This window comes from Quercus suber, unplaced genomic scaffold, assembly GCF_002906115.3.
Source record: "Quercus suber isolate HL8 unplaced genomic scaffold, Cork oak 2.0 scaffold_183, whole genome shotgun sequence".
NCBI classification, from domain to species: domain Eukaryota; kingdom Viridiplantae; phylum Streptophyta; class Magnoliopsida; order Fagales; family Fagaceae; genus Quercus; species Quercus suber.
In genome coordinates, this window is record NW_027069641.1 from 772,212 (window position 1) to 786,869 (window position 14,658).

Genomic DNA, 14,658 nt, shown 5'->3' on the forward strand with positions numbered 1-14,658 from the left:
GTCATCCCAGCAAGACGTACCCCCCAAAAGAGCTTGGGCAGGAGCCGCAAAATATGTCTTTTCCCCTCTCCCCACCACCAAACCATACCCCCTTACCTCTTACCTTTGACCCATGACCCCACCACGTCCCATATTGGTTGGGTACAGGCTGGTGGCGCCTGGGCCTTGCGCGTGCTTCCCTTTCATGTATGTCCAAAATTTGTTTGCTGCTCATGCGTTTGCCGCAGTCTGGAGCTGTGTTTGTACAATCTGCCGCTCTTCTTCGTCCTTTTGTGTGGGCCATTTTATAATTCACTGTTCCCTTTAGGGGCTGGGCCTTATTTGATACTGGGCTTCACATTTCTTCCAACCTATTTCTTGATTGCCATCATGTCCTGCCATATTACTTTGTCATTCCTGCTGTATTGACTTGATCCTGTAGGGCCCCTTTTTAGGCCTGCCGTGTGTTCTTTCGCATGACTATGGGTTTTCTTACTTATGGGTTCCTGTGTCCCTTTTTCCCTTGGACATTCTTGGCCCATTTGCTTGACTTGGGCTTCCTCGGCCTTTTTTCCTAACTTTGTGTTCTTATGGGCTTTTACTAACTTCATGGGCTTCCTCGGCCCAATTACCTCATTCTCATCTTTGGGGTTTGTGGACTTGCCATCAATCCCCTACTCTCTTTGTTTAAATTGCTTTCGGCCTGCTGCGGCCCATTTTTACTTTTCCACATCGTATGCTGCCCATGGGTTTGTTATTCGCTATTTCTCTCTTTCCGGGCTCTTTTGAGCTCATTTGCTTTCTCAAGGCCCATTTATTTATTTTATGGACTTGTGATCCATTATTGCTGCTGCTTGGAATTAATGGTTTTTGTTTTCTATCTTTTTTGCCAGCTTTTTTTGGGTCTGTGTTGTTAGGCTTCTTTCTTTCTTTATGATTCTTAAAAAATGGCCCTCAACAGTTCCTAAATATAGTTAATGCTTACTTTTTGTTTTCTTGACCAAAGGTTTTGTTGTGGATTATTGATATGTGAATTGTAATAGTTTTAGGATGCATTGAGAAAGAGTTTGGTAGAATTTTTTAACTAAGAGGGGTAAAAAGAACAACTTTTGATTGGGTTCATGTTTGGGTGTTTTGAATCATTGGTTTTTTTACTGTAATTTTTTAAATTTTGATATTTTTCTCATGTTGGACTTTCGGTTGGTAAAGTTTTTGTTATACCATCATAAAACCAACTATGATTATGATTGTTGGGTTCAATTCAGGTGGCACGGCGTATCACTTGGTAAGATAAGAGATTTATGGTGGTGACAAGTTTTTTGGTGAACTTCAAAATCAAACATTCAAAATTAATCCTTTTAAAAAGAAATATTGGATCAACTTTAGCGTGCAAGGACAAACTGGAGAGAACTATAGTGCTTTGCTGTTATCATTAAGAATCTCTTGGGTCAGTTTATTGAAGGAATATATAATGTTATTATCATGTTGGGAACCATTTTTTGTTGGAGCTTCTTAATGATAGATGTAGTAAGTAGAAGTTGTTACCTTTTGTATAAAAATATTAATATGTGGGGTAGAGCTTTCGTCAGTGTATGGTATAAATATGTTAATAGGGAGGCTGTTGGATGGAGTTTATGGGTTTCCTTGGGAATAAACTACAACATTAATGTATTTTGAAATGGTTCTTACTAAACTTATTTTGTATCTATGCTTAGTAATTTTTTTTTTAGTATTATTTTATTTTTAAAAGACAATAAAGGAAAGGCTAGATATCATAGTTCTTATTCATGGGTAAACCTTAAAGTCATAAGTTGGGATTTAAACAAGTGAATTGCCTTATGTTGCTATTGCATTAATTTCTTGGGAGTTTTTTTTTTTTTTTTTGGTGTCCAGTTGAGTCATTTCATTTCTCAGGAGTTGGTCAAGCTCTTGCAATATAATGGGTTGGGAAGGCTGTACACGACTGGCAGAAATAGAAATATATTGAATATATGTATCCGCAAAAGTATATTACTTTGTATTATCTTCAAAGTATGAAATAGACATTTTGAAATGGTTCAAAACATACTTCATCCAAATGCAATGTTCTCAAATTTGAAACACATTGTTTCGCCCAAAAAAAAAAAAAAACTTTGAAACACATTTAAGCTACATTGGGTGTAATTATATTAAACCGATTACTATTATTATTATTATTATTTGTGTGTGAACAATTTATCAATATTTCTTTAAACATTGTGTTGAATGGTTTGACTAATATGGCATATCACAAGTTGTTAGGATATGTTAGTAATTCTCATTAACAAAATAATTTAAGAAATTTGGAGTATAATAATTTTTAATAAAAACTTTGATAACATGTGCTTTAAAAAAAATAGATTTCATTAGAAATTAAGCTAAATGAGCATGTCAGTCAAACTTACAAGTTACAACGTAAAGGCATTATGAAAAGATCATAATTTATAACAAAATTTTCATTGTGCATGATTTTAAGTATTTGAATAAGAAATTTCAACCAAAGCATAGCACAATGTTTTTTGTGAATTTAATTATTGTTTTCTAATTCAGAGCCAAATTATGGTTTTTGTTATAATTTTTGGAAGTTTTTAGAGAGTGATTAGGTTATACCTTTACATTGAATAGCTCTAAAAAGATAACTTAATTATATGATGGCGAAAACACTATTTTAGTCTCTACATTTTGGGGTTACGGTCAATTTGGTCCCTACCTTTTAGTAGCACTTAATTTGGTCTATGTTATTTTCAACTTATAGTTAATTTAGTTCCTACCATTAATTCACTAACGGAAAATGCTTGCATGGCAAACGGTTTACCTTATTGGCATACATGTGGCTAATATAATAATATAAAATCAATTAATTAAATATTATAAAAGCCACATCAACATTTTAATAATAAAAGAAATCCATGTCAGACAAAAAAATTCTGAAAATATTAATTAAAAGAAAAAAAATAAAGAAAATGAATTTTTAAAAGAATCCTCACTTTCTTTTATTTTCTTTAGAATTCCTGCACTTTCTCATTTTCCAAACACAATATACCCAGCAACACCCAACACCCAGCAACACCACAATATGAAATCAAATCCCAATACCGAGTGTTTAGCCAAAAAAATCCCAGTGCCTAGCAAGGAAGGAAGAGATGATCTAAATCCCCTTCTTCTAAGTGACACAAGACACACACCTTAATTATCTATGACAATATACCTTTTCTCGATACACAATATAATTGGAAGAGAATTATTCAGAAATTTCCACAAAAGGATAATAAGTACAAATGGAATTTTCAACCTCCATAAATTCTTCCAAATCCATTCACTGTTTATACTTGTGTGAATATTATGTTAAGTGCCTTCTGCAAGAAGCTGATATCCGCTTTTAACTTTAGAAACTCCCCTATTATATAGAGGCCAAATGAGCATATCTTCCCCACATTCCCTACTCTCCATTTAGCCTGTATCAGAGGGGAATTCAGACATGAGCAGATACTCTTCCAAATCCAGGAGTCTTGGGATTTGAATTGTCCCTCAAAGGGAGATAATGGGTATTTAAAGAATTAAACTTAATTTTAAATTCATTCTAAAGTGCTTATTTAGTGTTGATGTCGATATTGGGATTTTTTTTGGCTAAACACTCGGTATTGGGATTTGATTTCATATTGTGGTGTTGCCGAGTGTTGGACGTTTCTGGGTATATTGTGTTTGGAAAATAAGAAAGTGCAAGAATTCTAAAGAAAATAAAAGAAAGTGAGGATTTTTATAAAAATTCATTTTCTTTATTTTTTTTCTTTTAATTAATCTTTTCAGAATTTTTTTGTCTGACATGGATTTCTTTTTTTATTAAAATGCTGATGTGGCTTTTATAATATTTAATTAATTGATTTTATATTATTATGTTAGCCACATGTGCGCCAACAAGGCAAACTATTTGCCGCGTAAGCATTTTTTGTTAGTGAGTTAACGGTAGAGACTAAATTGACTACAAGTTAAAAATAATAGAGACTAAATTTTTTTTTTTTTTTTTTTTTGATAAGAACAGAGACTAAATTGACTATTACTAAAATGTAGAGATCAAATTGATCGTAACCCCAAAATATAGGGACTGGTGTTTTCACCTTATATGAATATATCCATATCTTACATAGTTATTCTGACCATGTAGAAAAGTTTATTAAGATTAAGAAATTAGTATTACCTATGCATACAATTTTTAGTGCAAAATTTTGTCGTTTTGTGTTATCTAAGGAAAAATATAATTTTTTTAGTGAAACAAAAAAATTTTGACAACACTTTTCCCAATCAAGTTTTGACTTTGAAGGATATTTTAGAGCAATCTCTTACGTGGTCCTAGAATCTTCTCAAAGATTTTTTTTTTTTTTTTTTTTTTTGAGAAACAATCTTCTCACATATTTGGGCATTGATACTTTATTTTTTTTTTTTTTTTTTTTTTTTTTTTGAGAAACAATCTTCTCACATATTTGGGCATTGATACTTTACACTTTTTATTTTTTTATTTTTTATTTTTTTTGACTTAGGAGTAACCAAAGAGAGAATCTTTTTGATCTGGCAGTTAGAGCATCCACAATGGTTTATGTCATTTTATCATATTTTATCATCTCAAAAAACTATTTTATCAATTATACTACACCATTTTAGAATACTCCCAACATCTCAACTTTTATTTTCTTATACAATACATTAAAATAATATATTTACACAATAAAATATATTTATGCCTCTCTCTCTCTCTTTCTCTCTCTCTCTCTCTCTAACACTCATCACCTCTATCACCACTGTGAAGACCCAAAACCCCAGCATAGAAACTTAACCAACCATCAAAATTTCCACCCACCGATCCACCCAAAATTTCCAATCACCACCCATCGATCCATCATCAACAACACCATCACCCACTGATCCACCATCAATAACAACTAACAACCACCACCCACCATCAATAACACAACCAACAACCACCACATCATAGAGCCACCACGGGAAACACCAAGCAAACCCACTTGACCACATCAATCCCACGGCCCACCACTTGACCACACCGAAACTCAACCCCAAACCCACGGCCAAAACCTATGAACAAACTCGCGCCAGAACAAACCCACACCGAAACAAACTCAACCTCAAACCCACAGAAGCCCATGAAGAAACCCAAGCCGGAAACCTATGAACAAACTCAACCCCAAACCCACAGAAACCCATGAACAAACCCATGCCAGAAATCTATGAACAAACTCATGACCTCCACACCTCCACCGCAGAAGATGATCGAGCCTCCAACACCCTTGCCTCCATGTCAATCTGAGAGAGAGGAAGGCAGAGGTTTTCGGTTTAAAGAAGAGAGAGTAGAAAGAAAGAGAGAGAAATATAATGAAAATTATGAAATAATGAGAGAGGAGAGAGAAGAACCAAACCGATTAAAAAATAATTTTTGTTTATACCATTGTGCTACAATGCAGTCCTACCTTTAGGATGGTATTGTAGCACTATGGCAAAATTTTTTACAAGTTTACATGTTTAGCCGTTCCATTATTGAGAGTTATTGGGCTTGAATGCTAAAATAAACTTACATTTGGCATATAGCCTTTCCGTTGTTGATGCCCTTACGGGTCTGTTTGGAAATGATTGTAGTCAATTATAGGTGGGGTTGTTTGTATATGCTGTCCCACATGTAGTTTTCAGACACTCTAAATAATCTAAATACAAATCCTAAGTTCAAACACTATATAAGCTATATAAACCATCCATCTTTCCAAAGTCTCAATCATAAAAATTGTTGGGTTAAAATGAATTGACTCCTTGCCAATTAATTAATTACCCAAGTTAATTAATTAGTCAAATTACATGCAATAATGTGGTAGCACAAACAAATCACCAAATAACTAAATACAGCAGAAATTAAATTTGACACAAGTGATTTGTTTATGAATGGGAAAAACCACCGCGACAAAACCCTACCGGGTGAATTTAAGGTCACCACTCCCGAGAATCTACTATTATCAATCACAAGCGGTTACAAGTATAAACAATCTTACCAAACCCTTTCGCCTATTCCAAAATACTAACCTACAGTTGAACCCTTATCTCAATGCCTAATTGGACTTATATTGTAGCGACAATCTCTCCGTTCAATGCACGAATCCTAGTACGTGACTAATCAATGATGCACGGATCCCAGTACGTGACTAACTCAGCAACTTGAAGAAGATGTTGGCTGCAAAGTTCTTCAGTTCATCAATAATGAAGATTAGGAAGCTCCTTAGTCACAAAACCCTTTGCATAAAGGCGTAGTAGCTTCTATAGAGAGAATGATGAACTAGAGCAATTTCTGCCTCCGGTCACACAATGCATGTATTATTCTTTTGCATCACTTTGTGACGGCTCTTAAAATAATCCCTATATATGTCTAGGGTTGTGAGAAAAGAAACCCTACACAAATACATAGGAATATGCGTGTAATCAGATCTAGAAAATCTGATTTCGTAATTCTCGACAGATACAACTTTTGTTAAGCTTCTGTCGAGCTTTAACATTAAATCTCGATAGAAGTCTTTCTGTCAAGATTGCTGTCGAGTTTTAAAGAGTAGTACTTCCTTCACTTGTTTCTTGGTCAGACTTGCATGGCTTCAATAGTTAAACACTTGTTTTTTGAAATATTAAACTCATCCTAGATCTACCTAATTACAAGTAAAGTGCGTTTTGTCAAATGATTAGCCAATTACATAAATACGTTCCTAACAAAAATCATACTATTCTCTCTCAAAACCCATCTCTTCAAAACATTATTGACTTCTATATTGTCCAAATGGAACAAAAACCACACATTGCTATTCTACCAAGTCCAGGGATGGGACATCTCATCCCTCTTGTCTAGTTTGCCAAGCTACTTATCATCACCACGACTTCAACATCACATGTATCATTCCCGGACTTGGGTCTCCATCCAAAGCCATGAAAGCAGTTCTACAATCCCTTCCCACCGCCATAGATCATGTCTTTCTTCCTCTTGTGATATTGGATGAGGAAGAGATCAAAGACCTAAAGTTTGAAGTCCAAACTATTCTCACCTTAACTCGTTCACTACCACCTCTTCGCGATGTGTTAAAGTCTACTCAATTTTCTGCTTTTGTAGTCGATCCTTTTGGTATTGATGCACTAGATATTGCTAAGGAACTCAAAATCTCTCCCTACATTTTCTTCCATACAAATGCTTTCACGTTGTCTTTGGTTTTTCATTTGCCAAAGCTGGACGAGACAGTTTCATGCCACTATAGAGACCTACCAGAACCATTGAAACTTCCGGGGTGCATCTATTCACGGCCGAGATCTTATGGAACCAGTTCAAGATCGAACAAGTGAGTTGTACAAAATGATTCTTCACAGCGCAAAACAGTTCCGATTAGCTGAAGGTATTATCTTTAATACCTTCATGGAGTTGGAAGGAAGTGCCATAAAAGCTTTGTTAGATGAAGAAGCTAAAAATCTCTCACTTTATCCAATTGGACCAATCCAAAGTGGTTCAAGCAATCAGTTTGACAAGTCAGAGTCAGACCGTTTAAGATGGTTGGACAATCAACCACATAGTTGTGTCTTCTTTGTTTGTTTTAGGAGTGGTGGGACTCTCTCATATGATTGGCCTAGGGATTGGAATTAAGTGGCCAAAAGTTCTCATGGGTTGTAAGAACCCCAAATGATGAATCAGCTGATGCCACATACCTTAGTGACCAAACTCTATACAACAACCCTCTTGCTTCCTTACCAAAAGGGTTTGTAGACAGGACTAAATGGCAAGGTCTAGTATTTATTAAGTAGTTGCAAACTGACTACAGCTAGCAACCACGACTTACAAAGTTACAATTATATATATACAACACTTCTTCTCTATTACTTCTACTACCGTTGCTCTTTACAAACTCTTCTTCCTCAAGCTAAGGTATCTTTTTAATTGAAACTCTTCTTCTTCCTCGAGCTAAAGGTATCTTTACAAACTCTTTTTCCTCACAATTTTTCACTTGATTATTATTTTTTAAAGAGGTTAAATTTTATAAGAACGTGATGTAAAACTCATGTTTTACCCCTCCAATCTCAACATGCCACATTATTTTATCACATATTTAAGAATAAACACAATCACACTCAATCAATTCTAATACCCATATATAAATCCACCTAAATTGGGAATCTATCGAGATATTATTAGGTGTGGTAGAATGTATTAAATTTTAAGTAAAATACTGATGTGGCAATCACTTATTGGATGATGTAAAACATGAGTTTTACACCCCATCCTTATAGAATTTAATCCCTTTTTTAAATTGACTTATTTTCCTTTATTATTTGTTTAAAGACTCGATCTAAATTATTTCTCCAAAAACCCTAAACCTAATGCATCAAGCTTCTTCCCTGTGTCTCCAGTACAATCTCTCCTCAAACAACGTATCTAATGTGTTGAATATGTCACAAACGTTTAAATTGTCATCATCATTAGTTTTAAATTATATATATTTTTTGTGATCTTATATTGAGTTTACTTGAGTTGCTAATCTATGTTTTGATTTTGTATAGGCCTTGAGTCACTAAAAAAAAGTATTAGTCAAGTATTTATTTATAGGGTACTTATATTACATGAATTTTAATACATTCTAATACCATAATTTTGCAAATAATTTTTTTTTTTTTTCAGATCTCACTTTTAATAGTTTTGCCGTGCATTGCACGTGTTAGCTACTATTAGCTACTAGTCAAATAAAAAATAGAAGCTAAACCGAAAGTACTGAAAAAGGGTGAAATTATCATCAAAGAAGGGAATCCTGTTTGTTTATTGGCCAGTGAGAGAGGTAGAGCTAGCTTACCCGACTAGTTGTTTTGACTTTTGAGAGAGGTATTGGGTCATAGTCGGCCCATCATTTTTATTTATAACCATTAGGCCCATCAACTACATTCATCAAACCGAACATACTCTCGAGCCATAGACAACATTCATCAAACCCAACTCACTCTAAATTTGTAAATACAACAACAACGGCCCAACTCAGTCACTTTAAGCCAACCTTTCCACCTTGTCGGCTCACACAAAACAACAACCAGCCCAATCCAAAATTGATGTACCCAATTGAACTTCTTAAGGGTATAGTAAGCACCTTTAGAAGCCCACAACTGTCGAACTTTTTGGTCAAACAAGTGAAGGTAAGGAAATTAATAAAACCAATGCAATCTTTGGTCAGAAATTAGGATCATTTAAGGTGCACTTACAAATTTCTTACAGAACTTGAGGTATACTCATTTTGGCTGCCTAAATAGCACCTGGACAAAATTATTATTTTCCCTTTATATTTCTTTCTCAACCGCATCAAGCCCTTTGGCCACTCTAGTGAGATTAAACTAATTTCAGCTCATTCTATCACATATTGAGAAAGGTAAATTCCATGTCAGCGGTGCAAGGGGCTCAAGACAAAGTAAAGGTTCACTGTCCTCAAAATGCCCATATTACTTCAGGAAAAAAATCTGAACTTTAGACTGAGGAGTAATTACATTACACTTGGATTGAAAGAAAATGTTGTTGAGGTGTATAAAACACCTAGGTCCAGCCCACAAGGTGAAGGCTCAATTGTATGGAAGTGTCCTTGTAAGTGTAATTTTGGAATTCTATTTCAAATAAAACTAGTTGTAATTTTGGAAAATTTTTGCGTACATTTATAATATTATAATTATTATGTTTGTCTTAAACTGAAACAAATAAAATTTATTTATATAGACTTCCTACCTTCATTATTTATACTAACTAAAAAATTGGTAGTCAAGAAAAATCATAAAATGTTGGCTTAAAAGAGGATTAATATGGTTTCTCAAAAAATAAATAAATAAATAAAAAGAAGAGAGGATTAATATGCTAAGCATTACTCTTTTATTTGTTTATAAACATATGCAATGCATTAATTGTTTCAAATCTATATGTATATACTAGACTCATCACATATGCTTTACGCGTGTAATAATTTTCTTTTTTATTTATTTGTTTTATAGTTATCAAAGTGTTACACTGACATATAACAATACAGCATGATAGTTTAACTCCAAGAACATATCATTCGCCCAAGAACAATTCTAGTTAAAACAGCAGCCTTGAGTAAGAGCATATAAAAGAAATCGGTTATCCTTCCCCTAAACAAGTTCTCTTCATGGAGCTTTTAGAATCAATGTTTTCTAACATCAAAGCCTATTTGCCTTCCATATTTTAGCCAAAATTCCCATGTAGCTTCTGATGTATCAAATTCCATACCAACTCTAGGATTCAAATTTGCATTGGTATCCATGTTTTGAGAGAATTCTCTCGCCAACCTATGCAATGGATTAAGGACTACTCCTGTAATTAATAAACAAATGTACAAAATATCTACTATTATAAATATAGAAGAATGAATGTTTTTCATTGAAAATAAAAGCTGAAAATTTGTGTACCAATGTTGTGCTTATCATGTATAAGAATTACAACAAACCAATATATGATCATGCGAGATGATGACCCAATTGATAAAGGACAATTTCAAGTTAAATTTTTTTAAGAAACTGTTAAAGTGTATCATACCTATACAAAGACACATTCAATTATCAAAATTTTATTCCTCAAAAAGTATTATCTAAATTTTCTATCCCTATGACAATAAATTTTTATTACTAAATTCTGACTGCAAACTTGAAAGGCAAAGACTAAAACACTACAGTTTAAACATAAACAAGATCTAAAAGCATAGAATCCAACCAATGTAACATCTAATTAAGTAAAATAGGGGTCTTATCTACATCCCTATATCACTGACCATCCATTTCTTTAATTTTTCTAAACCATATTTCACATATCAATTTGAAAACGTGCAAAATTCAAGTTGCAACAAAAAAAAACTACCCAAAAATATTCCTTAAAACAAAAACTAAATAAGGATTCAATGGTGAAATATATATCACTAGTAGAACTAAAATCAAACCCCAACTATCTTGGGGATTTTTAGACGATACAATGGCCCAGTAGCATCAGAACCATCGATTTGGCCAGTGGCTGCGTCGCTTCAGAGAGACCTTCACTCCATGAGAGTTGAGACAGCTTCACACACTTGGTGACAGAGAAAGAGGGAGAGTGTGTGTTTGGTTTCAGTTTTTTCTTCGCTTTTGCTAATAGGTATGAGTTGGGGCTGCTGTGACAATGAGTTGAAGGAGAGGCAGAGAACGAGGAGGAGGACAGTTGTGCAGGAGAGAGAGAGAAATTTGATTTTATGAACTTAGTGGCAGATAAAAGATTTTGCCAAAAATGGCTGCTCTGTCTTCTTTAGTTTTTGGCTTACCTGGCATTGCTTGATTCGTGAGAGAGAGAGTTAATTAAAATGGGTGACGTTGTTTGGATTTGATTTTTGATTTTGTGAGATAAAGGATTTAGACTCTAGTTTGAGAGAGTTGGGAGGAGCTGAGTGGTGGAGATTGAGTTAGTTAAAGTATCACATTTTTTATTAGGATTGAGATCCTGTGTAGCACCTAGGGTAGGTATTACACAGTGTTCAATAGCACAAATTCCATCCCTTCATTTAATCTAATGACTCAAAACTTTTACACCTCAGCAAATAAGAAAAAGACTACTTCACCCTTATTTTTCAAAGCCCCCCATTGTTTATTCTTACCTGATGGGTCTGAGTTCATAATTTCATAAAATCAAATTTCTCTCTCTCTCCTGTGCAGTTGCCCTCCTCCTTGCTCTCTAGCTCTCCTTCAACCCATTGTCACGGCAGCCCCAACTCACACCCATCAGCAAAAGAGAAGAAAAAACTGAAACTTACCATTAAAAACCAAACACTCACACTCTCCCTCTTTCTGTGTCTCCAAGTGTGTGAAGCTGTCTCAACTCAACTCTCATGGAGTGAAGGTCTCTCTAAAGCGACGCAACCACTGGCCAGATCGATGGTTCCAACGCTACTTGGCCATATTCATCGGAAAATCCCCAAAATGATAAAATTAGAATATGTACCTTCTGTTTAAAGTTGAAGAGTGGTGGCAATGGGCGATTATTTGGTAGGCAAGCGTTAGGTTCTCGGAGTTCATCAAAGAAAGGGTGTGCACATGCTTCAAGCTGCAATAACAAAGGTAATCCTAGTAAGAAAGGAGTGCAATCATAGACACATGCTTGCGCACATGTACACACACTATATAAAAAATATCCACAAACACTTGCATATATGAACAAATTTACATTAAAAACACAAAATAGCATAATAGCAATACTCTTGACACCAAATAATCCATTGGCATGTGAGTATTGACAAACTAACTTCACATGATTATTGGCTACACCAAACACAAGTTGTAATCATATACCGATATTAAAATAGCACAAACTAGTGGCAGAAATGAACTTATCGCTGTGCAGTGAAGATTAGGAGAGTATTGAAGCAGTCGTGAAGCCAGATCAATTGCTTCCAGAGGAGGCATTCTTTTGTGGAAAACTTAAATCTAGAAACTTAAAACTTAGCTAAAATGTATTTGCCAACTTCTTTTTTTAAAAAAAAAAAATTTACAAGTGAGGTGTATTGCTGACTATGATAAAGGACTAATATAATTGGTATTAGAATAATCAAGTTAATGTTTGCATCATCAAGAGCCTTACGTTTACTAGGTGAGCTTTTATCTGTGGAAACCTAAAATCACTATAATTGGGATTCATACAACGGGTTTCTTCACGAGTAGGTGTACCAAGAACTTGTACAAATAATAACATTAGAAGTTAACACATGATCACTAGAATTGCATGCATTGAAGCATTGACAATCAAATCAAACCTTGATAATTTCTACTAGCTGGTCCACCGCATTTTCTCTAGGAAACAGTGGCTACAAAAATTATAAAAGAAATAGGTCAGATATAAGACAACTTACAATAGAGAAAAACTTACATTGCAAAGACTGCTGGAAAGTTAAAATTGGGAAGGGGGGAAAAACCTAACCTGCCCTAGAAGAAGCTCAGCAAGGACACAACACGCTGACCAGATATCTATCAAGGTTGTATATTCTGTGGCACCAAATATAAGTTCTAAAGCCCGATAGAATCGAGAACATATGTATGACATGTTTGTTTCACCTTTCACCTGATCACACAAGTAAAAGTTATGGTGAATAATAGAAAACAGACTAAATAATAAAAATTATATTTGGTAACATAAAATAATAAGCAGTCACACAAATCATCTCTCCAAATACAGAAGTCAAAAATTTTCCAACTATAGTCAGAAAACCCAAAAATCGCCCTTCATTTGAAACCCAAAAATCCAAACCAAAGCTATAACCACAACACATATTTACACGAAGGACACACACAAGCTCACCATTAAACAGAAATTCAATCACAGCACATTCACCCATACCCAAAACCTCCCATTTTTCAAACCCAAGCAAAATCATACAGCTTTAGTCATCAAAATAATTAAAACTGCAATAAAAAGAAAAATAAAAGAGAAAATAAATTTGAGAGGGGAGACCCGATAGCCACCAGTGGTGGTGACAACGGTAATAAGCACCGCCAACGGCAGTGGTGTGGGTGCAATGAGAAGAGAGAGCTACGAGAAAACCTTGAGAGATGAGAAGACTAGACTGGGAAGCATCAGCGGTGGTGGTGGTTATGTGGGACGAGCTGAAGCCCATCGAGATTCGGCCATGGATTTACAGTCTCCAAGAGTGAGAGTGTTTTTCTGACTTCCAAATTTGGGGAAGCTGAAAATTGCTGAAGTGAAAAGAGAAGAGTCTAGAGATAGGAGAGAAATTGAAGCACACGGATTGCCAACATGGAAATATGATGTGACACTTTTCTAACCATTAGATTTAATCCATGGCTGATATTAAAGCTATTGAACCTGTGCAATACCCTAGGTATTGCACGGGATCTCAATTCATAGTTTCTGAGTCTTGCTAATAGGGATCCATATCCCGTGCAATACCTAGGGTATTGCACGATGTGCAATTAGTAAATTCTTAGCCATAGATTTAATCTAATGGTTTAAATCATTGACAGGCGGGTACTCAACCCGAAGGCTTTTAGGCAGGTTGAATGGAAGCTCGAGTTGGGTTTAGGCCAAATGTTCGAGTCTCGGGTCCAACCTAACCCACTCAATTAAGAAAAAAATAAAGAAAAGAAGAAGAAGAAGAAGAAAAGAAAACCTAAAAAAAAAGCCAACCTAGCATGGATATGTTAAGCAAATTTATGAGCTTGGATACTAACTAATAAGTTTTTGGGTTAGAGTTAATAGAGAGAGAGAGAGGGGTTAAGGAAAAAAAAGCACAAAGTGGAACGAAAAGAGTCCTTCTTGTTCTTCTCCTTCTTCCTTCTCCAATTCCTATGTTTTGCTTTGCTTTCTCATGAAAGTTTGATTGAGTGAAACAAATGGATCTTAAAAATGAGTGGGAGATGAAGAGGTAGAATCTTGGTATGTAAATGTCATGCAATAAATTTAATTATGACTATAAAACTCTTAAAATGAACAATAAAAAGAGAGTAATTTGATATAGGAATGAGTGAAATTTAAAAAGTCATTAATTTTTAAATGCTCATAATTATTGGATTTAGTTTCTCTCATTAATGTCAATCACTAAACTAGTAAAATAGCCAAAAAAAAAA

At 34.7% G+C, this 14,658-nt stretch overlaps 1 protein-coding gene across 4 annotated transcripts; it reads right to left on the minus strand.

The window, feature by feature from the left end:
• Window positions 1-4,655: 4,655 nt before the first annotated feature.
• Window positions 4,656-13,832, minus strand: LOC111992186 (shaggy-related protein kinase eta). 4 transcript variants are annotated; one of them, XM_024024021.2, is made up of 5 exons: window positions 13,616-13,832; window positions 12,995-13,135; window positions 12,831-12,881; window positions 12,023-12,124; window positions 4,656-5,313 (listed from the first exon to the last, which is right to left on the minus strand). In XM_024024021.2, the coding sequence occupies exons 1-5, from the start codon at window positions 13,646-13,648 to the stop codon at window positions 5,248-5,250; spliced, it is 393 nt and encodes a 130-aa protein (XP_023879789.2). In that variant the 5' UTR covers window positions 13,649-13,832; the 3' UTR covers window positions 4,656-5,247. The 4 variants fall into 4 exon arrangements, with proteins under 4 accessions (XP_023879789.2, XP_023879790.1, XP_065634540.1 ...); XM_024024022.2 differs by lacking the exon at window positions 4,656-5,313 and adding an exon at window positions 10,000-10,350 and having other exon boundaries at window positions 13,616-13,826; XM_065778468.1 differs by lacking the exon at window positions 4,656-5,313 and adding an exon at window positions 10,000-10,369 and having other exon boundaries at window positions 13,616-13,826.
• Between the last annotated feature and the right edge of the window lie 826 nt (window positions 13,833-14,658).